We start from the raw sequence: 22,413 nt of genomic DNA, 5'->3' as shown, positions 1-22,413 counted from the left end.
TTCAACATGATTGTAATATGTCAATGTAAATTCTTTAGAACTAATTGAATCAAAATGTTTGTATTGTGTTAGTCTAATCAAATTTATTCTTATCCACTCAATGTCAGTAAAGCACTTCAATTCAACAAAATTCTGCCTTGTTACATAAACTAGTTAATGTCTTGTTTTGGTAGTTGATTGAGCATTATTGAAGACACCTGATGTTAACAAGCAGAATCACTGAAGGAGAAAACCATAATTTTTTATTCACCGTTATGGAGATCAGTGTTTGCTTTATTTGGGCTCTTGACCCTTATATCATTAACTTTAGATTTTGTTTGGCTGCTGTACGTGAGTTATAACAGCTAGATGAACAAATGGTCATGGTCATCTGATGGTGTAGGTTGTGTTTTAACATAATCATTATTTCACAATCATTTGACCTGAATCACTGAACTAATATAGAGCCCAATTTAGGGTTACTTTATTAATTATAGCTGCACTGTCCTTATTCAGCATCATATTTCCATCCTTTACAATGTAATCTAAAGATTTTTTTTTAAATGTGTCTTATATGCAAAAAAAAAAAACTATTATTTTGATTCTATTTAGTTTTTAGACACACAGACATCAATAATCAGCCTGTGAATCTCAACAATGGTGACAATAATAAAGCATGTTGCAGTCCATTCTGGGTGCCACCAATCAAAACTCATTCATGGCTCCCATCATGCATTGCTGAATGAATAAATAATGAGCTTATGTTCAGAGGTGATCTGTTTGTCACCATTCCTGAGACTCATACGCTAATTATTGATGTCTGTGTGTGCCTATATAAAGAATTTTCAAAGTTTTCTTTTTATTGACTTGATCATTTGGATTACATTGAAGAGGTCAAAAATATTATGCTGAACAAGGCCAGTGCTGCTATAATTAATAAAGTAAACCTAAATTGGGCTCTATATTAGTTCAGTGATTCAGGTCAAATGATTGTGTAATAATGATTGTTAAAACACAACCTACACCATCAGATGACCATGACCATTTGTTCATCTAGCTGTTATAACTCAGTAACAGCAGCCAAACAAAATCTAAAGTTAATGTGTTAAGGGTCAAGAGCCCAAATAAAGCAAACACTGATCATCATAACGGCGACTTAAAAATGATGTTTTTCTCCTTCAGTGATTCTGCTTGTTAACATCAGGTGTCTTCAATAATGCTCAATCGACTACCAAAACAAGACATTACTAGTTTATGTAACAAGGCAGAATTTTGTTGAATTGAAGTGCTTTACTGACATTGAGTGGATAAGAATACATTTGATTAGACTAACACAATACAAACATTTTGATTCAATTAGTCACATTGACATATTACAATCATGTTGAATCTACAAATATATATTGTGTTCATATAAAATATTCAAAGTAGTTCAAGTTTACTTGATTTGATTAGATGCATAATGGGTGCTACGATTAAATCACGTTCATTTAACAAATTTTTTGAGTGTATCCAAAGTCTGAAAACATTAACCCATTAGAGTTTACAAGAAAACATAGACCAAACAACATAAAGGAAAATCATGAGATGGAACATTAGATACATGTTACTAGATTTATCACATGGTTATACACTCACCGGCCACTTTATTAGGTACCCCATGCTAGTAACGGGTTGGACCCCCTTTTGCCTTCAGAACTGCCTCAATTCTTCGTGGCATAGATTCAACAAGGTGCTGGAAGCATTCCTCAGGGAGTTTGGTCCATATTGACATGATGGCATCACACAGTTGCCGCAGATTTGTCGGCTGCACATCCATGATGCGAATCTCCCGTTCCACCACATCCCAAAGATGCTCTATTGGGTTGAGATCTGGTGACTGTGGAGGCCATTTTAGTACAGTGAACTCATTGTCATGTTCAAGAAACCAATTTGAAATGATTAGAGCTTTGTGACATGGTGGAAGTAGCCATCAGAGGATGGGTACATGGTGGCCATAAAGGGATGGACATGGTCAGAAACAATGCTCAGGTAGGCCGTGGCATTTAAACGATGCCCAATTGGCACTAAGGGGCCTAAAGTGTGCCAGGAAAACATCCCCCACACCATTACACCACCACCACCAGCCTGCACAGTGGTAACAAGGCATGATGGTTCCATGTTCTCATTCTGTTTACGCCAAATTCTGACTCTAACATCTGAATGTCTCAACAGAAATCGAGACTCATCAGACCAGGCAACATTTTTCCAGTCTTCAACTGTTCAATTTTGGTGAGCTCTTGCAAATTGTAGCCTCTTTTTCCTATTTGTAGTGGAGATGAGTGGTACCCGGTGGAGTCTTCTGCTGTTGTAGCCCATCCGCCTCAAGGTTGTGCGTGTTGTGGCTCACAAATGCTTTGCTGCATACCTCGGTTGTAACGAGTGGTTATTTCAGTCACTGTTGCCCTTCTATCAGCTCGAACCAGTCTGGCCATTCTCCTCTGACCTCTGGCATCAACAAGGCATTTCCGCCCACAGAACTGCCGCTCACTGGATGTTTTTTCTTTTTCGGACCATTCTCTGTAAACCCTAGAGATGGTTGTGCGTGAAAATCCCAGTAGATTAGCAGTTTCTGAAATACTCAGACCAGCCCTTCTGGCACCAACAATCATGCCACGTTCAAAGTCACTCAAATCAACTTTCTTCCCCATACTGATGCTCGGTTTGAACTGCAGGAGATTGTCTTGACCATGTCTACATGCCTAAATGCACTGAGTTGCCGCCATGTGATTGGCTGCTTAGAAATTAAGTGTTAACGAGCAGTTGGACAGGTGTACCTAATAAAGTGGCCGGTGAGTGTATATAGAATGTATAGGATTAAAAGGGTTCATTTCTCCTTCTCAGCAAGAATTAAGTCTTATTAGGTTCGTAAAACTTATCAGTCTTGTAACAGGACACCGAGTTCTGCCAGTGTGTTAACTTGATTTGGGGGAAGTTTCACAGACCTTTGTTGGGATAGTGATTTTGCTGGATTATTCATTAAATATAATTAATCATTTGTGTGTGTCTGATTGGTCCAGACACTACATGTGTAACCGGTTCTATTGACCCGCTCCGCATGGGATTCGAACCGGGGTCTCGGCGTGGGAGGCGGGCGCTCTAATAAGGCTAAAGACCACAGCCTCTAGTGTTAGCCTCTTGAGATCAGTGGAGTAAGGGTTACACAGCTCTTACTGGCCTACGACATCCATCCATCTATCCATCCATCTATCCATCTAGGCCAGTGGTCGGCAACCCAAAATGTTGAAAGAGCCATATTGGAGCAAAAAAATAAAAAATTCTGTCTGGAGCCGCAAAAAATTAAAAGCTTTATATAAGCCTTATAATGAAGGCAACACATGCTGTAAGTGGTATATTAGCCCTCTTGTATCAAAATGATAAGTAGGCTACAAATTAGAGCTTAGATCGGGCCCAAAAAATAAGCCCGGCCCGACACATTTAATGTAATTATGAGCCCGAGCCTGATTTTAACCCGACCATTTTTTAATGCGTGGGTCGTTATAACTGACGTTCTCAACTTTCTTTCTGCCGCGCCCGCAACATTTATGTTTTGTCCCGCTCCCGCCCGCAAATAGACTTTTTTCTGTACCTCCAAATACTTTCAAGTTAGCCTACGTGTCGCCACCATACATCCTCCTGATAAATTATTTGTTATTAAAGCATTAAAACACAACAAACCACTGTTAATTTAACATAAAAGCAAGCAGTTTACTATGCGTGCATGGTTTGGGATGACTTTGGGACCCAAAGTGCGCTCTCTTAATAATTCCTAAAAAGCTGACAGTTCATCGCGATCTCACACATCTCTGTTATTATCAATGAAGCTGACTGCACAATGAATCTTTCATAATATCCACACGTTGTTCGTTATAATTGGAGGATTTGCCAGCATACAGAATTCAGCACTGAACAAAAAAGTCAGTTTTGAGCGTGAGGGGAGTCTATCTTAAATGCTTCTGATTGGCCATTGCGTTCAAGAAATCAACACATATGTCTGTGATTGGCTATATCGCTCAACGCTGCAAACATAATGAATAGAAATTCTGGCCTGTAAATCGTTTCTATTTTGTTTTAGTAGAGTGAGTGCATTACCGCACGCGCCCGCGCTCGCACTCGGCCATCAAATCTAGTCCCGCGCCGCACTAGAGTGCGTTGGGAGTGCTCAGCTATCTTTCTCTTTTTCCCCTTGGGATGCATGGCCCATGACACACCCGCCGGTTTGTTTGTCAGCCACCGGTCTGGCATCACGCCGATCTGACAGACACGTGTGTCACAGTCTATGACGTAAATTCTTCGTTGACAGAAATGTTGAAATTAAATATTTATTATACACATTTTTACAACGTTGAAAAACTTTAAGAATGTTTGTCATGTTTTTCACCCTACAGAAATTATATTAAAACAAAAAATATTTTTTCCATTTTCAAATTTTTGAAAAAGCTCCAAGGAGCCACTAGGGCGGCGCTTAAGAGCCGCATGCGGCTCTAGAGCCGCGGGTTGCCGACCTATGATCTAGGCCTATCTATCCATCCATCAATCTATCTTTCTAGTCTGTCTGTCTGTCTGTAGTTCAAAAGTTTAAGGTCAGTAATATATATTTTTTAAATTGAATACTTTTATTCAGCAAAGATGCATCAAATTGATTCAAAGTGACAGAAAAGACAAAGTTAGATAATTGTAATATTTCACAAAATTACTGTTTTTACTGTATTTTGATCAAATAAATGACCTTTGTGAACATAAGAGACTTATTTAATTATTTGTTTTAAAAAAAAACAATGATTAATCGTTCCCACTTTACTATTATTGATGTACTGTGTAGTTTTTAAAATGTATCATTTTATACACAAAGGTTACTATTCCTAATACAAGAAACAAACATCTAAAAACATATCAGCCTATGCTTTATAAATTTAGCCCCAAGTCACGTCAGCCAGGGTTTGCTGAAGTCTCAGCATGTCTGCATCCACAAAATGATTTTGATAATGTGTCAGAACCCGGTGATGTAATATCACCAAACAAGATTTTATTTACCTAAACATCCTCATCGCATAATCAAAAATATCAGTTTCATTTGCGACATTTACCAACCACAGCTATTTCCAGAGCGGGTTTTAGATTCCCTCATTTTCAGCTTTCCAATGCTGTCTGCCTTTTCAGGATGAGGAACTCACCGAGGGAAGGACACGGCTCTTCTCTCGGTCATACTGAATTCACTCTGCGTTCGATGAGGACGGTACCCTGAGGCAAAAAAAAAAAAAAAAAAACACCAAAGACTAGCCAGCTGAAGCGAGAACATGCATAGGAATACCAAGCAGTCATTACAGTCATCACAAACTTTACTTTATTTAGTTCCTAACGAAGCACTCTGGTAGTGCTGCTGTGAGACACACCGAGAACTGTTTCTAAAAACCTTGCAAAACATGGGTAGAAAGCAAGGGGCCTGTATGTGGCTAGTGGTGTTTTTTTCTCTTTCTGATGCAATTCTATGATTTATTTTTTGTTTGTGTGTGATGTGCAGAGAGGCAGTATGAGCACATAAGGACCCTGAGGCAGAGTGATGGGGAAACGGGGCTCCTTGGGGTGAGCTGGAAGGTTTCGACATGTTACTGGACAGATTAAGCGGGTGTGTGGAGAAAAGATGCTTTAAAGGAAGGGCCTGTTTTATGGGCGGCTGTGGGTTTGGTGTGAATTGAGCAATAAATGGACAGATTGAATTTATCAACATTTTTTTTACACCTACACAATTTACACCTGTTTAATTTGCCAATGCTGTCTCATTCAGATAATTAGCTTAGTTTAAGAATGAAATGCATTTTTTATTACTGCTTTATTTTGTTTAAAATTAAGAGGAAAAATATACCTTTCACAAATTTATGTAGTACTCAGAATCAAAGCTGGCATTATGAGCCAGTTTATAGCGTTAAATATGCTAATTTAAAGTGTTTTTACTGAAGAAATGTCAACACTAAATATCTCACAAGACCTTTTAAGGTTGCAGAGGCGACTAAATGCTTTTTTTTTTATTTACATGCACCTCTATGCAACATTAAAAAGTATTTGTAAACTCACTGCTTTAAAGGGATAGTTCACCCAAAAATTAAAATTCTGTCACAGGTAAGCCCCATTGACTTTCATAGTATTTTTTGTTTTTCCATACTATGGAAGTCAATGGGTGCCCCACAACTGTTTGGTTACAAAACATTTTTTATATATCTTCCTTTGTATTTAGGAGAACAAAGAAATGTATACAGGTTTGGAAGAACTTGAGGGTGAGTATAGCCTAAATGATGACAGAATTTTCATTTTTTTTGGGTGAACTATTCCTTTAATATGACTTTAATATTTAATATGAGTAAAATGCTTTTTTATAAGAAAATATAGACTACCATTCAAGGCTTTGGGGTCAGAAAGATTTTAAGATTAAGATATTTAAAATAAAGTACTACTTTTATTCAGCAAGGACACATTCAACTGATCACGTGTGACAGTAAAGAGTTTTACATTGTTACAAAACATTTCTGTTTCAAATAAATGCTGTTCTTTTGAACTTTATAATCATCAAATAATCCTTACAAAAAAACAACAACAACGTATCATGGTTTCCACCAAATCAGCATATTAGAGTGATTTCTGAAGGATCATGTGTCACTGAAGACTGAAGTAATGGCTGCAAAAAATTCAGCTTTGCTGAATCACAGAAATAAATTACATTTTAAATATATTAAAAAAGAAAACAATGATTTTAAATTGTAATAATATTTCTCAATATTACTGTTTTTACTGTATCTTAAATAAATGCAGGCTTGTTGAGCATAAGAAAAATGTAAAGCTTACCAATCCCAAAACCTTTGGTAGTGCAAATTATTATTATTAATATTATTTTAAATATCTACCTCTAATAACCCCCTGAAGACTGGTTCACCAAACCTATATTTTAAAGGATTCATTGTCTAGAAACATATTTCAGCAGAAAAAAAAAGCATAAATAAAGAGAAAAGTATTGGAGAGAGACCTAGATCACTTTCACCATCAATAATATAATTTATTCCAGTCATGCTATCTACATTGATGTTGAAGCACATATACGTATTTGGGTCACGTTGTTTTATGTCCTGGATCTGGTTGTGTAACTTCTGTTAAATAAGTAGTCATTTCCTCTGATTAAAATCAAGCTAAAGCCAGCCGTGCCATCTTAAATCATGAGCATAGCCTTGACGCTGAATTTGTTGTAAAATGATTGTAAAATGTAGGATAATATTGTTAAATGAGCACTTCATTTTCGCAGATCCTCCTATAATGATGTTTCAGCCAAGCTCATGATCCAGGTCTCCTAATACAGCTCCAGGCAGCTTAGCAGATGCCACAGAGAGCTAAACACACTCATCTGTGCCCGATTGTGACTGCTGATCCCAAAGCTGTCGACCAAGATGGTGCATGTCCTCCAGGTGGCTCCAGAGTAGGACCGCTCGCTAACATGCATCTCATTTTAGTCGGTGAGAGACTTTTACGCATGCCATTATGAAATCCAGCAGCAGCATACCTTTGTTTGTGAAGAAAAAGTTTTGTATCATACACATCGTTTAGAAATGCACCAACCGCTTCAAACACGTCTCGGATTATTAATCTGAGGGCAGCCGATGATTGTGCGGGCTCAGGTTTGTTGATGAGGAATTTCTTGTGCAAAATGGCAGATATTTTGCTCTCTCATCAGAAGCATGGAGGTCACTCACCCGAGAGATGCCTCAGGCAAGGCAGAACTAGCTCTGAGGACCGAGTTTGGAATTTAATGAAACGCAAAAGACACAGCAGCAGATGAAGAAAAGCAGTCCTTTTGATAAATGAGTACCTTTCCAGCACCGAGGGCTTTTGCCTTCGCCTATCGTTTCCCTGCACCCATCTGTGGAATGAATATGAACTGATTATCGTCATGGAGAATTTAAACTGAACGGTTCTTCATTTACAAAGCCCCAAATGTTAAGAGAGTCTTTCACCAAAGTAATATCAATGGAAAGCTGATTTGCTGCTGTGGTTTGTAATTCCAATGGCACTATTTACTGTCTGTGAATTGCAGTGGTGGTTAAAGATTCGACACAGTTAGAGCTTTCAAAATAATCCATTCTAGAAAGCAATGTTCTCGGATTTGATTGCCTGTTAGTTTATTGCACTGCTCTTTTTAAGCCGATATATACTATTTAGACTTAGCTAACGGTTACGCTGGGAAAACAGGTCGTTCAGAAGTTGTCATGGGATTGATGTCACAACCATGAACATTTTGACATATTACCATTCTCATTTACATATCGACGCCCTGACGAATGACAATAGCTATGTTTCCATCCGCCTATTTTTATGCACATTTTGGGATATCGCATAAAATTTACGCTGGATGGAATTCTAAAAATGTGCATAAAAAAATGCATGGGCTGAATTGAGTCGGATCAACGCTATCTCACGACCAATTCGTACGAGTGATTAAAAGGTGGCTAATTCGTACTAATTCATACGACCTCACTCGTACGAATTCGTACGATTTGTCTAAACCCACATGATGGGTAGGTTTAGGGGCGGGGTCAGGGGTAGGTCATTTGTACGATTTCATACGAATTTGGTAACTCGTAAAATATGTAAGAATTAGCAAAAATCGTACGAATTTGTACGAGTGAGGTCGTATGAATTAGTACGAATTAGCCACCTCGTAAAATTCGTACTAATTGCCGTGAGATCGGGCTGGTCGGATACATATGGATAAGAAAACATGCACATAAACTACGATGGAAACACATTTACCGAATGAATAATCGATTCGCATCAAAAAAGTCATGTGACTGGACCAAACGACATCTCGTTGCACAGCATCTGAAATGCTGTTTTGGTCATTCCGAAATGCCTGAGCAAAATCTGTCGTTAAAGTGGTTCAGTATAGTTAAACAGCTGGATGAAACTCACTGGATGAAAATGGTGCTTTATTCACAAACGTTTTATGCGAAATTGCAATTTTGCGCACAAGTTAAATTCGCAACTTTGGATGGAAACATGGCTTATGTTTCTATCAACCTATTTTATGTGCATTTTGGGATGGAATGGAAACTGCAAGATGCACATAAATTCTAAAAATGTGCATAAAAACGTATGCACGCAATTGAGACGGATACATTTTTTATACGATAAGAAGATGGGTGTAATTGGATCACTGGACTAACCAGCAGACCAATTTCATTGCACAGCATCTCAAATGTTGGTTTGATCATTCTGAAATGCCTGAGCCAACGTCGGTCATCATGATTTGGTTTAATTCCCTCCCAGGAAGTGTCTTAAATAAGTGTGTTCACAAACACCAGGCATCCAAAGAGATGGATGAAACCATCAGTGAAACCAGAGAATAAGGTTGATGTTATTTCCTCATCTGAGACTTAATTTGTATATGTTGTGATGTACGGAAATAGTTTTTAAATGAAATTCTTGTAGTGACAGTATTCTTCGAAACCCATTAACAACTTGTTTTAACAGGTTCATTTTGGGCAGAAAGATGCACATTTTCATCATTTCAATTATCACATTTTCTTGTTTTCCTCTCCCCTTACATAAGCTGGGTTCACTAAGCGAATCAGAGGTCTGAAGCTCTATTTTAGGAGGCAGGGACAGATCCAGTCAGTCAGCCGTGCCTTCTGGGCTGCTCTGTTTCAGATGGAAGGATATCCCAGAAAAAATCAGGCAGGAGGAAAGAGGAGATTTTGTTCCAAAACATCGTCCATCATTTTGATTCTCTTGTGGCATAGGCGGTGTGTGTTTACTGTATGAGACCAGTGTGGTTGACTTCTGAAATGAGGAAGCAAAGTTCCCTCTCTGGGTTAATTTTTTTTTTGTAAATTCATGTTCAATTTGTTGTTTTCACCAGTTAAGATGTTATGCATCAGTATTTACCTTATCATTATCCACAAGTAACCAGTGTAAATATATTTATATTTTTAATCTTCATATTAAAATGCTATTTATATTTAAATCGAATCTCCTTTAAGTCTCTTCAAGTTTATGCAATTTCAATTGGTTTTGTATTGCTTCAAAGATAATACAATAATCAGTGCAATAATATTGGGGAAAAGGCGTAAAGCTTTTATTAGTTACCTCTAGCTGTTGTTCGGTTATTAATATTAAATATTTGGTATTGGTATTTAAAAATGACTGTTAAATCTTTAATGATATTAATATTAATTTCAATACTATTTTTATTTTTATTCCACTAACTATATAATATTTGAAATTAAATACTCTCATTAAAATATTAAAATGATTTACATAAATATAAAATATTTAAATAATAATATAAAATGTATAACATTAACAACTGAACAATAGTTAGTGATATTAATATAAATATCATTATTTAAAGGTACACTGTGTAGGAATTTCTCCCATCTAGCGTGGAATTGTATTTTGCATTCAAACGAATAGTGCTCTCTAGCGCCTCGCTTTTTCAAATGCGTGTTGTAACTACGTATACCAAGAAGCTATGACAATGACAACATGTCTTCCAATAGCACTTCATCGAGTTTAACTATACATGTTCTACTGTTATGCTGCCTATATAATGAATTACACAACCAAGCAATGAAAAAAAGCTTGTAATTTACACTCACCGGCCACTTTATTAGGTACACCTGTCCAACTGCTCGTTAACACTTAATTTCTAAGCAGCCAATCACATGGCGGCAACTCAGTGCATTTAGGCATGTAGACATGGTCAAGACAATCTCCTGCAGTTCAAACCAAGCATCAGTATGGGGAAGAAAGTTGATTTGAGTGACTTTGAACGTGGCATGATTGTTGGTGCCAGAAGGGCTGGTCTGAGTATTTCAGAAACTGCTAATCTACTGGGATTTTCACGCACAACCATCTCTAGGGTTTACAGAGAATGGTCCGAAAAAGAAAAAACATCCAGTGAGCGGCAGTTCTGTGGGCGGAAATGCCTTGTTGATGCCAGAGGTCAGAGGAGAATGGCCAGACTGGTTCGAGCTGATAGAAGGGCAACAGTGACTAAAATAACCACTCGTTACAACCGAGGTATGCAGCAAAGCATTTGTGAAGCCACAACACGCACAACCTTGAGGCGGATGGGCTACAACAGCAGAAGACTCCACCGGGTACCACTCATCTCCACTACAAATAGGAAAAAGAGGCTACATTTTGCAAGAGCTCACCAAAATTGAACAGTTGAAGACTGGAAAAATGTTGCCTGGTCTGATGAGTCTCGATTTCTGTTGAGACATTCAGATGGTAGAGTCAGAATTTGGCGTAAACAGAATGAGAACATGGAACCATCATGCCTTGTTACCACTGTGCAGGCTGGTGGTGGTGGTGTAATGGTGTGGGGGATGTTTTCCTGGCACACTTTAGGCCCCTTAGTGCCAATTGGGCATCGTTTAAATGCCACGGCCTACCTGAGCATTGTTTCTGACCATGTCCATCCCTTTATGGCCACCATGTACCCATCCTCTGATGGCTACTTCCACCATGTCACAAAGCTCTAATCATTTCAAATTGGTTTCTTGAACATGACAATGAGTTCACTGTACTAAAATGGCCTCCACAGTCACCAGATCTCAACCCAATAGAGCATCTTTGGGATGTGGTGGAACGGGAGATTCGCATCATGGATGTGCAGCCGACAAATCTGCGGCAACTGTGTGATGCCATCATGTCAATATGGACCAAACTCCCTGAGGAATGCTTCCAGCACCTTGTTGAATCTATGCCACGAAGAATTGAGGCAGTTCTGAAGGCAAAAGGGGGTCCAACCCGTTACTAGCATGGGGTACCTAATAAAGTGGCCGGTGAGTGTAGACCGTAACATTGACTTGAATTCGCCGGTCACGTTTCCTTTTAAATTTAATTTTTTGTGACGAGGATTCCTTCTCCAGTGGCTCGGCATAAGTATGATCCTGCATTATGAAGTACCGTGCAGGGGTGCGTTTCCCGAAAGCATCGTTAGCCAACTATGGTCGCAAGTTCCGTCGTTACCAATAGAGTTCAATGGGATTTGCGACCAACTTGCGACCATAGTTGGCTAACGATGCTTTCGGGAAACGCACCCCAGTGCAGCATTTCAAATTTGGCGGGGCAGTGACAAGCGCCTCTCAGCTGGTTTCAGTCACGTGACGCTGGCTCTGATGAAAACGTGTTGTGGAAACGCATTTAGGTAGGCTAGTGCTTTTTGTCCCTCTCTGCTATTATAGTTTTTCAAGATGGTGGAACGACATGGAAGCCTCCATGGACTTACCCGTCCCATGTAATAAGTCAGATCATTGGCAGAGGTAATTTTACACCAATGAGGACATATTTATGAATAAAGACATTGAGTTTAGCTAATAAAATACTTAAAAAACTCACAGTGTACCTTTAAAAAAAAAAAATGTACAAATGTTTACCTTTTTATGACCATTAGTCAATAAACACAGCATGTGCAATGGTAGACACATGCTTTAATTCTCTTTAATTTTGACAGCTACAGATTATTTTGTTTCATTTCAAATTTTGATTTTGAAGTGATGATGTCATAGTGAGTGATGTGTTTACTTTGTAAAATTAGTCTGTCCATTTCCAACTTCAGGCTGATTTGCAAACCAGTTGGAACATGTGTGTGTGATCACAGTGACAGTCTAATCAGCCAATCACAGTGACAGAGAGGCACTGCTTCATCTCACATGACTTTTTGCTTCAGCAGCTCTATAAGAACAGAGTTTCATGCAATATTTTGTAATATTTCTCATTTTAATTTTGTACTGTCATTTTTTGTGTGTGTGTGTGTGTGGAGGAAGCACTACCTCCATTCCCTCCTTATCGCAAAACTGCCTTAGATGTTTAATAGTCTTTTTTAGTTTTTCTACTTTAATTCCCAAAGCTGTCTGTCATTGTTTCTTTCACTCCATGTATCTCTTAATTTGCTCTTCATTCCATAATGTGTAGAACTTCATCTCCATCTGAGACAGCAGCTATGTGTTTTCTGTGAGGAATTGTATCGGCATCCCCATTTTTCCACACTTCAACGCCCAGACACACACATACGCACACAAACCACACATCCTCTTCATCCCATCTTCATCCCATTCTGTTTGCTTTGTTTCACCTGTACCGATCTCTCTCTCTCCCTCCTCCCTCCAGCTCAGTCTCTCTCTCTCTCTCTCGCGTGCGCTTTCGTTCTCTCTCCCTCCCTCTCACACTCTCATTGCTTAGCAGAGCTGCTGAAAGTGCGTCAAGGCTCTGTCCAAATACAGACAGGCTGAGCAACACTAATCTCAGGAGGAAGAAAATCAGAAGAGAGTGTGTGTGTGTTTCTGTGTGTGAGAGAAAGCGGTGTTTCAGCCCAAGCCTTTGTATTGCAACACCTTTGGAGCCCAGGAGCGGACAGTGCTGGGAAAAAAGAGGAATCTGTTTCATACCAGAGTTTATCCTTTTGAAGAAAGCAAGAAGAAAAAAAAAAGTCTTCTTCCTCTGCTTCCTTTGTGTGGGATGGACAGTGAATGAGTGGCAGGGTCGGGTCATGACCCTCTTTTCCGCCGGGTAATTGTCGCCTCTTCAGGTCTTGTGAGTGACTGATGCAGCTCTGAGAGGAGCAGACCCCATCGCAGACGCTCCTTCCCATCGTTCACTCAGCAGCTGTAAAGGGGCTCTCGTCCTAAGTGAGTGCATTTTCACAGGGGTCGGCAGCGGGTGCTGGACGAGGAGGTTGGGACTCCTAGTATGGGGTTTTCTGCATCATGAGAGAACTCTCCTCTCTCGGTTCTTTGCGCCTAGTGTCTAACAGCGAGTCGGGTGTGCGTCATGCGTCCCAGCAGAGTGGCGGCGTTGTGGTTTCATGGCGGTCGAGAGGGGCAGCCCCTATCCCGGCTCGGATGGACCCCCTGGATGTGGACTCTGACGTTGGGATGTATTGCCGGTTCGGTGTGGAGTTCCTCGCCCAGCTCGGATAGTTCAGTGGCCGCCGCAGGACCCCCAGGGGTGGCAACCTCATACACCCATCCCGAACACCTGTTACACAATCCCCGCCACCACGCTTCACCCATCTCCATATACCGCTTTCCGGCGTTCCTCAGAAGCGGCCACGGTGAGTCCCGGCAAGCTAGATTTGTGGAACTCCTAAAGAGTTGCACTTTATGAGACTTTTGTTTGCTCAAGACTCTGACTTGCTCTCACCTCAATGGTTAATTGTGACGAGGGAATAATCAGGATTTAGTTTATTGAGGGAAGATTGTGTCAGACACTCTAAATGGTGGTTATCTGGCTTTGTATCTGTGCTCGCAGATTAATTAAAGCAGAGAAGATAGTGCATCAGTGGGGCTATAATAAGTCTGGCTTTAGATTGGGTTTTTGGATCAAGGGGATCTGATAAGCGTTGAGCTATTTTGCGGTTACGGAGAGCGGAGTTCTGTCTCCCAAGGCACACAGGCAATTACCCTATTAAAGTCTAAACCGAGCAGCTGAAACTGTGCTGGGCTAGGATTGCTGTTTTGCAGCGGTTCAGTGTCAACAATCCTTTCGCAATAGGGTAACGTAGAAATGCCTGAGAAGTGGCTTTAGAGGTACACAGTTAGCAGGTGTATTTTAATGTGCGCAAGGGGAAGCGGATATAGACACTTTGCTAGATGAAAGCAGAACTTTGAGTGAGAACCTGTAGATGTGCGTCTTTGAAGTGATGCAGATTAAGACATAAAGGGCTGACCTCTTTTCACCTCCCACTTTCCCATTTCCCTGTAATCTAATTATTTGACTGCAGGCTGATATTGGTTGCTTTGTGTTATTCAAATGTCTTGAAGGGTGCATGCACTTGGGAAAAAAGTACTGAGAATATTCAGAAGGACATTATGGCAATGCAGCGATTAATTTCCAGCTTACCTTTGCGCTCTCTCATTAAACGACAACTGGGAATAGCAGTCTTGATTCAGCCTTGAAGCCGTTAGCTCGTTAGGGGGAAAACACTTGATTGCAGGAATGCATTTATTTGGAATGCAACAGAGAGGCTTTCTCACCTTATCGGCTTTGTACTTACAAATCACATTTATTCTGCTCACGCAGAGCATTTTGCTTTACCCTCAGATTTTATTTTTAGACGGATATCTCTTGTAAGCCGTGTGTGGGTGTACGAGGAGTTCATCAGGCAAATGTACAATCCTTCTGTCTAATTAAATCAATAGGTACAATTTTTCATTTTCCAGTCAGAGCTAATTTACATGGAGGACAACAAGAATGGATTGTTTTAAGTGATTCTTAGTAAATAGTTAGGGTATAGTTTTTTTGTTTGTTTGTTTTCCCTGACTGACTGAGCTGGCCGGACCATAGATTTATTATGTGAAAAAACCCTCCATTTTTTGCACAATAAATCTATTAATAAAAAATAAAAAATGAATTTCCTCATGAGTAATAAAATTTGTGTGTGATATAAAAAAAACTATTTCAGACTGAAATATTATTATTATTAATAACAACTACAATAATTATAATGATGCTAATAATAGTTTATTATTATTAATTTCTGTTTTAAATTAATATACACTTTTGCCTTTATTCTCGTACACACTTTTGGTTATTAAATACTCAAACTAGTGTTGGACTAGCTAACTTGTGTTTTTATTTATTGATATATTTTATTTATTTACAATTGTTTTCATTCATCCTTTAGATCAGCAATCTGGTTTTCTCACTGCGTTCCCGGCATTAGGGTCGATGAAATTGCTGTGGTTTGGCCAGTGTGAAAATCCTGGTCGAACGTAGCACTCGAAGACTTTCCCTCCCCTCTCAATGAGGGCCCCTGGGGCATGATGCCGCGTTAGATATAGATGAAAAGCGCTCCGGCACGCTCTCTCATTCCCTGTGTTTACACATGTAAGCAGAATCTCTGGATTAAGTTTCTACATCATTAGCTCTGCAATTATTTATTTATAATTTGATTTACGTATTCGTCCTGCGGCTTCTGCACCTTGCTCTGCTGACTTCATTGCAAGTCACACAACCTGCAGGGTTGCTTGACGGTTAGAGTTCTATTTGCTTGGACATATAGCCTGCAGTCTAGAGGTCCAAGTTGAAGGCTCTCCGGCTGTCAGAAGCCGTCTGGAGAGTTAGATACTGTACAGAGAAGATGTGCACTGTAATGACAGAGGAAAGAAGCATCCAGGTGAAGACTCTTAGAGGAAGCACTGCTAAGCCAGCACACTCTCTCCCCAAAGCCTCACAATGATGAGAGCATGACAGGCAGAACAGAGTGGATTTTCCCCCACTTGTTTACAATGATAGTGTGTGTACGCGTGATAGCGTAGCTGTGTGTGTATATGGGTGTATGACGTGAACAGGCCTGAAATTGTGCTCTAATGCATTTGTAAATATTCGAGGAAGTACTGTAAAGCATCACAGAACTAATATATGTAGAAGGCAGTGCTGTTGGTAGGATTGAGTTGGGCTTTATCTAATGGCAAATTGGAATTCTAGGTTCATACTTGTGGATTATCGGTGTGCGCAAACCATTTTCACACAGCTTTAAATTTAGGGTATGTTTATAGACAACGATCTACTAAAAATGGAAAAGTTTTTCCTTTGCATCTTTCTCGTACAAAACGATCCCCTTTAACACTGATCCGCGAAAACGACTAAAACGCTGTATTTATCATTCCAGGCCAGTAGTTGGCGATGCCACTTTGTAAAGAAATGCCTATACTGAACATGTCACACACATGCGCATGACATCACTGTTTTCACAAATTCATGCTTTTGTAGTTTACACGAAGACGATACGTTATTGCTTTCAAAAACGTGCACTTTGAAACCCGTTTTCAAATGTCTGTGCTTTCAGGCCCCCCAAAACGCTGTTGTCACGTAAATGAAAATTTTTACATTTTTAGTTGAAAATGGTGTCGTGTAAACGGCCCCTCAGATACAGTAGTTTCATTGTTAAAAGTCACAATGGCCACCAGACCATGATATTCGGATTTGCCATTGACTATGACAGATGGGTTTGGCTCAACTATGCTTGGATTACTTTTAAAAGCAAACTGTTTTGTTTTGAGTTTGAAATACTGCTTTCACACCAAATCAACCGAACTCTGATGACAGACAGACTTTTAAAGGGTAATTTCACTCAAAAATTCAATTCTGTCATTATTTAGTTACCCTTGTGTTGTTTTAAACCTGTATGACTTTTTCTTCTATGGAAAACAAAAAGAGAATTTTTTAAAAATGTGTTTTTGTCCATATCATGAAAGTTGTCCTATTTGGTTTTGGAACCCATTGACTTTCATTGTATTAAAAAATATATATATATATATATTTTTTTTATCTTTTGAAATGACAGAATTTTAAATCTTGTCCATTTTAAATCTACATTTATTTGTATCTTTTTGCTTCTTTATATCTTTATTTCCAATTGCTTGTGGACATAATTGAATGCACTTTCAATAAACGTACAGTGTGTGACTATGCAAAAATGTGAATAAACTCCTACCTTTTGCTGGAAGACAAAACAATACCGCCTAGTCCAACAAATGATATGCTACCATGACAGCTGTTCAGCTCAGTGTCCGCCAGTGCTTTGAAACACATTGTTATCAATTGAAGTTTAATTAATTAACATCCAGTCACTCCTATACAGACAAATTTAACTTCACTCCTCTTATCAAACTTGACAGAAACTTTAAATCATATAATTGCGGGTCATTATAATCCTGATAAAAGAGGAAGTTTAACACACCTATTGTTAATACACTAGAATTCCCATTCAGTAACAGCTCTTTAATCTGAAAAAGCGACCGTTTTAAACTAATTTTCTTCGCAAATTATCTCATTTTATCACTCTTCAGAAAGTCCTGCTCTTTCAAAATCCCCACACTATACATTTTGATTAACTGCCCAGCATTCGTGTTGAATGGCAGGAGCTATCAAACACTTCACAACGGGCATAATTGACTTTCAAGAGGAACAAGAAGAACATAACCGTTCCATTTATGTCCTTGTTCTACCATCTCCTGTCATACGCGGCTCGGCACGCGACCGTCGGCCGCCTATCTACTTGGCTCCGTGTCCATTTCCTGTGCTGCGATGGCATGCGAGGCTCTTGCCCCGTGTTAATCGTGTTAAGGCAGAGCAGGTTGTGTCGCTGGAGTCGGGTGCCAGGTTTAGCAGCGTAAATAGAGGCAACTCCTCTTTACGTGAAGACCCTGGGACTGAGTCTGCTGGGGGGCTGCGCTACATTACGAGAGTGTCTCTCTGCTAACTGAAATGTGGATCAAAGGAAAGTTTAGACCTGTATCCTCGGGACAAGAATTCATGGAAACAGCAAGCATGGGGAGGAGTGCAAGATAACAGGATTTCACAAGGCCTGTGATGGGAAGACACAGTGTGTTGGAGAGAAGGGGATCATTTGAGTGTGCGTGCGAGAGAGAATTGGAAGGCGGAAAAGAGGAAGAGAGATTGGGATTGGAGGTATGGGACCTGCCATGATTTGCACATGAGAATTTCTGCCAAAATTCTCTTTGCGTGCGCTGGAGCCGCCATGTATTTTTTTATGGATTGGCTTTTATAGCTGCTGTGTCTTAGTCCAATTTGGTCTAATGTTGTTAAACGCCATACATTGGGTTATAAATATTATATCAAATATGACTCACATTCTTTGGATGCGTCTTTTTAGATATCCTGAACCGTTGTGCCAATTAGAGGGTTGTATTTTTTCTATGGTTAAATACTTTCTCCTATCCCAATTTACATAAAACTTTAATTAGGCCTTTCCTTTAAAATATATTAAACCAAAGTGTTGATTTTAAAACAAATTATCGCTTTATTCTAACTTGCCATATATAGTTGTAAATATATCAAATATGATGACTTGTATTAATTGGATGTGTCTTTTTAGATTGTGATACATCCCATATAATTTGTCTTATCCCAATTTACATAAACCTTTAATTTTGATTCATTTGAAACGATTATATTATATTATTCAATTCAACTTTTAAATATACACTGTAAAAATATGATCAATAAATCATGACAACATATGTTTTTATATTACTTAAACTCATCAAAATAAGTAAAGATATTTTTAACTTTTTACACGATTCAACTAATTTAAGTCAAGCAGGGAGCAATTTTTTTTCTTTTTTCTTTTACAGTGTACTAATGACGTCTTTTGGCAAATCAACAGCTATCTTTTATATACACGCTCTCAACCAATGGTGTGATTTGGGGGCGGGGCTATCTTTTTGTCTGATCAATGAAAGCCGGGAACTTGAAAGTGTTGAGGAATCCTGCGTGAAATCAGATGCCAGTGGTACAAAAATCACACCCTTTGAATATTGCCAAATGAATATCTAAGAAGTGTGCATTGATCTGACTAATCCATTACACATAATCTGTATTCTCAAATACATTTAATCATTTAATCATAAGTCATTTAATCTTCTCTAAATGAAACAAAGGTGTAGTAGAAGTGTGTGATTCTCTGCATGCATGTTCTCATATTGAGTTCATCTGCTCAGAGATGTCAGCAAAAAAGCCAAACAGTATTGCAGTCAAGTGATACCAGAGCCCTAATAGCAGAGTGCATCTCTGCATCAAAGTTCTGTCTTTTTGGAGGTGGCAAATCAGTCTAAAGCTCTTATTTCCCACCTGTACCGTGGTGTCAGCGGATCAGTGGCTCGGTGCATTCAGCACAGATTGGATGAATTCAATCTGACATACTGTGGTAAACCAGAGCATCAGTGAATCATGAAAGGAAATGCTGCATTCGGCCTAACTGCCACGTAATGCAGAGAGACAATCACCCAGTTAATCTGCTTAGAGGGAAATTGTCTATGTGATGCACAACTGTTTTCACTGTATAAAGTGGATTGTACAGCTGTGTGGAACAGACAGGTAAATGAGGGTTACCATAGTATAAATCATGCTGTGATACTAAATGTGTCATTTTATGAAGTTTTTAGCCTTTGATGGATTCCTACTCATATGGAACAAATTCACTAAATACTTGCATGCTGTATTTCTTATTTTCTCCACTAACCACTAACTATTCAGTTTAGCCAGGCAGTAAATGTGCTGAAATAGCCCCATGCGCCATATTTAAATGAAAAAAAATTGCATTTACATGTATGCATTTGGCAGATGCTTTAATCCGAAGCGACTTGCGTTACATTCAAGGAATATATTTGAACAGTTCATGCATCCCCTTGAAATTGAATCCATGACCTTGGCATTTTGCTAGTGGCATTTACTGTTTGAATACATCAGTAAATATTAAAACAAGTTTTTGTTTTTTTAGAACTATTATATGCTCACTACGATTGTATTTATTTGATCAAAAATACATTGAAAAATGTAATATTTTGAAATGTTATTAAAGTAACTGTTTTCTATTTTAATAGAAAAGACTGAAGACTGGAGTAATGATGCTGAAAATCCAGCTTTGCCATCAGATGAATAAATTACATTTTAAAATATATTAGTTCAAGTTCAAAGTTCAAGCTTGAAATTGAACTTGAACTTTGAACTTGAACTAATATATTTTAAAATGTAATTTATTCCTCTGATGGCAAAGCTGGATTTTCAGCATCATTACTCCAGTCTTCAGTGTCACATGATCCTTCAGAAATCACTCTAATAACATGCTGATTTGCCTTTCAAGAAACATTTCTTATTATCAATGTTGAAAACAGTTAATATTAATATTTTTGTGGAAACCATGATTTTTCTTTGATGAAAATAAATGTATTTATTTTAGAAATTAACTATTTAGAAAAAGCATTCATTTGAAATAGAAATCTTTTGTAACATTCTAAATGTTTTTTTTTTCTGTCACCTTTGATTGATTTAAGGTGTGTAAAACAACTGAGCAATTCCTCTTTAGTAAATTCCCCCGCACATATATCTCGTATTTTCTACCAGCTAAAATAAAAAATCAAATCCTGTTCATCCCCTACGCAGATACTCGAGAGAATAGGCAGGGGTGGAAAGTATTAACTGTGTTTACCCCAATGAGAAGAATCCTCAATCACAGCAATGAAGAAGCCTCTCAATGCGAGATAATGTTCAGCACAATGAATGTGACTGTGTCCGCACAAAACCTCACATTCTGCAGCCACTGCCAGGGAATTAGCCCCAGCAGATTAATCCCATTATGAATGAACAAATTCCTTCTCCGAGATCTCATAGAAAAAAAAAAAAATAATTAAATAAAATCTATTGGTTTTATGGAAATCTCTCATGCAAATGCTGGAGTTGGAGTATAAATGGAAAGATTAAAAATGCCTGCTCCCGAAGAAAGCTGAACTAGCTAATATTATTGTATGGAAATAATCTACGGCCCTGGGTGGTACAAGCAGAATTGCCTGTTTAAGATTAGATCTGTTTTACAGCTTGTTTTCAAGTTCTACATTATATAGTAGCACATATTTGAGAACTCACTGGTTGTCACGATCCAGAAAGGCACAATAACATTCATACACCCTATTTCTGTGGTTTGTCCAACGGTTCCCAGAAAAAAAACAAGATACCTAAAGCCAGTTTTTTTGTAAGCTGGCTCCTTCTTTCGTCTGGCAGACTTTTTTCCTCCTTATTTTGGTCTTTTTTACTGCACTGCAAATGGGAAAGCACCTGGAAAGGCGCAGACGGTGCTGACGAGAGAACAGGATTGTCTTGATTATAATTGCGACTGTACAATCAGCATTAAACAGCTCTCCGCTGCAATTGCTCGCTTTGCTGTTACACATGCATGCATCTAATTCAGGCCTGTGCAACATCCAATTAGTCCTTGTGCAGCAAAACAAACACTGAATGTCACTTTCTGGCCTCCGAGGGTTCCGGGATTGTTGCATTCATGCTAAACAAATCGTACCTTGCTTTTACAAGGGCACAAGTCACATCAAGAACAGCCAGCACTGCTGGGAAAAGGTGGAGTGCTAGGGTTTCCCCAATACAGAGGAAATGGCAGGTGTCTAACACTTACTTTATGAATAACTATTCATGTCAGTGCTAATTATGAGCTGACACACTCACCGTCTTAATGAGCTCTTCAAGCCACTGAGAAATGCTAATGCTATCAGTTGCAGCCAAGGCTAGTCACCCGCTGACACAGCAGTTCCCTATTAACACACACTAGGTGTTGGATCCTGCTGTGAAGTAAGATGCATGGGCTTCTCAATTGTACCATGACAAAGATAGAGACCTCAGGTTACCCTCTCTCAGGCTCTTGTTAATAATTAGTTCCAAAGGAAATGTGATGATGCTGCATTTTAGGTTAGCATTAACATATTTAATGGAGAAATGTTAACTTTCTGAATGATTCCGGTATGTATTTAATATTTGTTTTATGTATATATTTTTTTATATTTGTAATTTACTTGTACTTGTAATTAGCATTTCAAG

At 38.8% G+C, this 22,413-nt stretch overlaps 1 protein-coding gene across 33 annotated transcripts in view; it reads left to right on the top strand.

Annotated features, from left to right (window-relative positions):
- nrxn3a (neurexin 3a) overlaps positions 1 to 22,413 on the top strand; it is a 320,634-nt gene that overhangs the window by 186,713 nt on the left and 111,508 nt on the right. The window contains exon 1 of one of the 33 annotated variants that reach the window (XM_056267208.1): positions 13,246 to 14,119. The exons of 31 other annotated variants lie outside the window; for them this stretch is intronic. In XM_056267208.1, the coding sequence (XP_056123183.1) occupies positions 13,837 to 14,119 (283 nt within the window). In that variant the 5' untranslated portion in view covers positions 13,246 to 13,836. Of the gene's footprint in view, positions 1 to 13,245; positions 14,120 to 22,413 lie in introns of those variants that run through there. One more of the 33 variants, XM_056267214.1, reaches the window with a different exon arrangement.

The sequence above is a fragment of the Rhinichthys klamathensis genome, unplaced genomic scaffold (genome assembly GCF_029890125.1).
Source record: "Rhinichthys klamathensis goyatoka isolate OS25496 unplaced genomic scaffold, OSU_Roscu_1.1 h1tg000256l_1, whole genome shotgun sequence".
In the NCBI taxonomy this organism is placed as follows: domain Eukaryota; kingdom Metazoa; phylum Chordata; class Actinopteri; order Cypriniformes; family Leuciscidae; genus Rhinichthys; species Rhinichthys klamathensis.
This window is presented reverse-complemented; position numbering and strand designations above follow the sequence as displayed.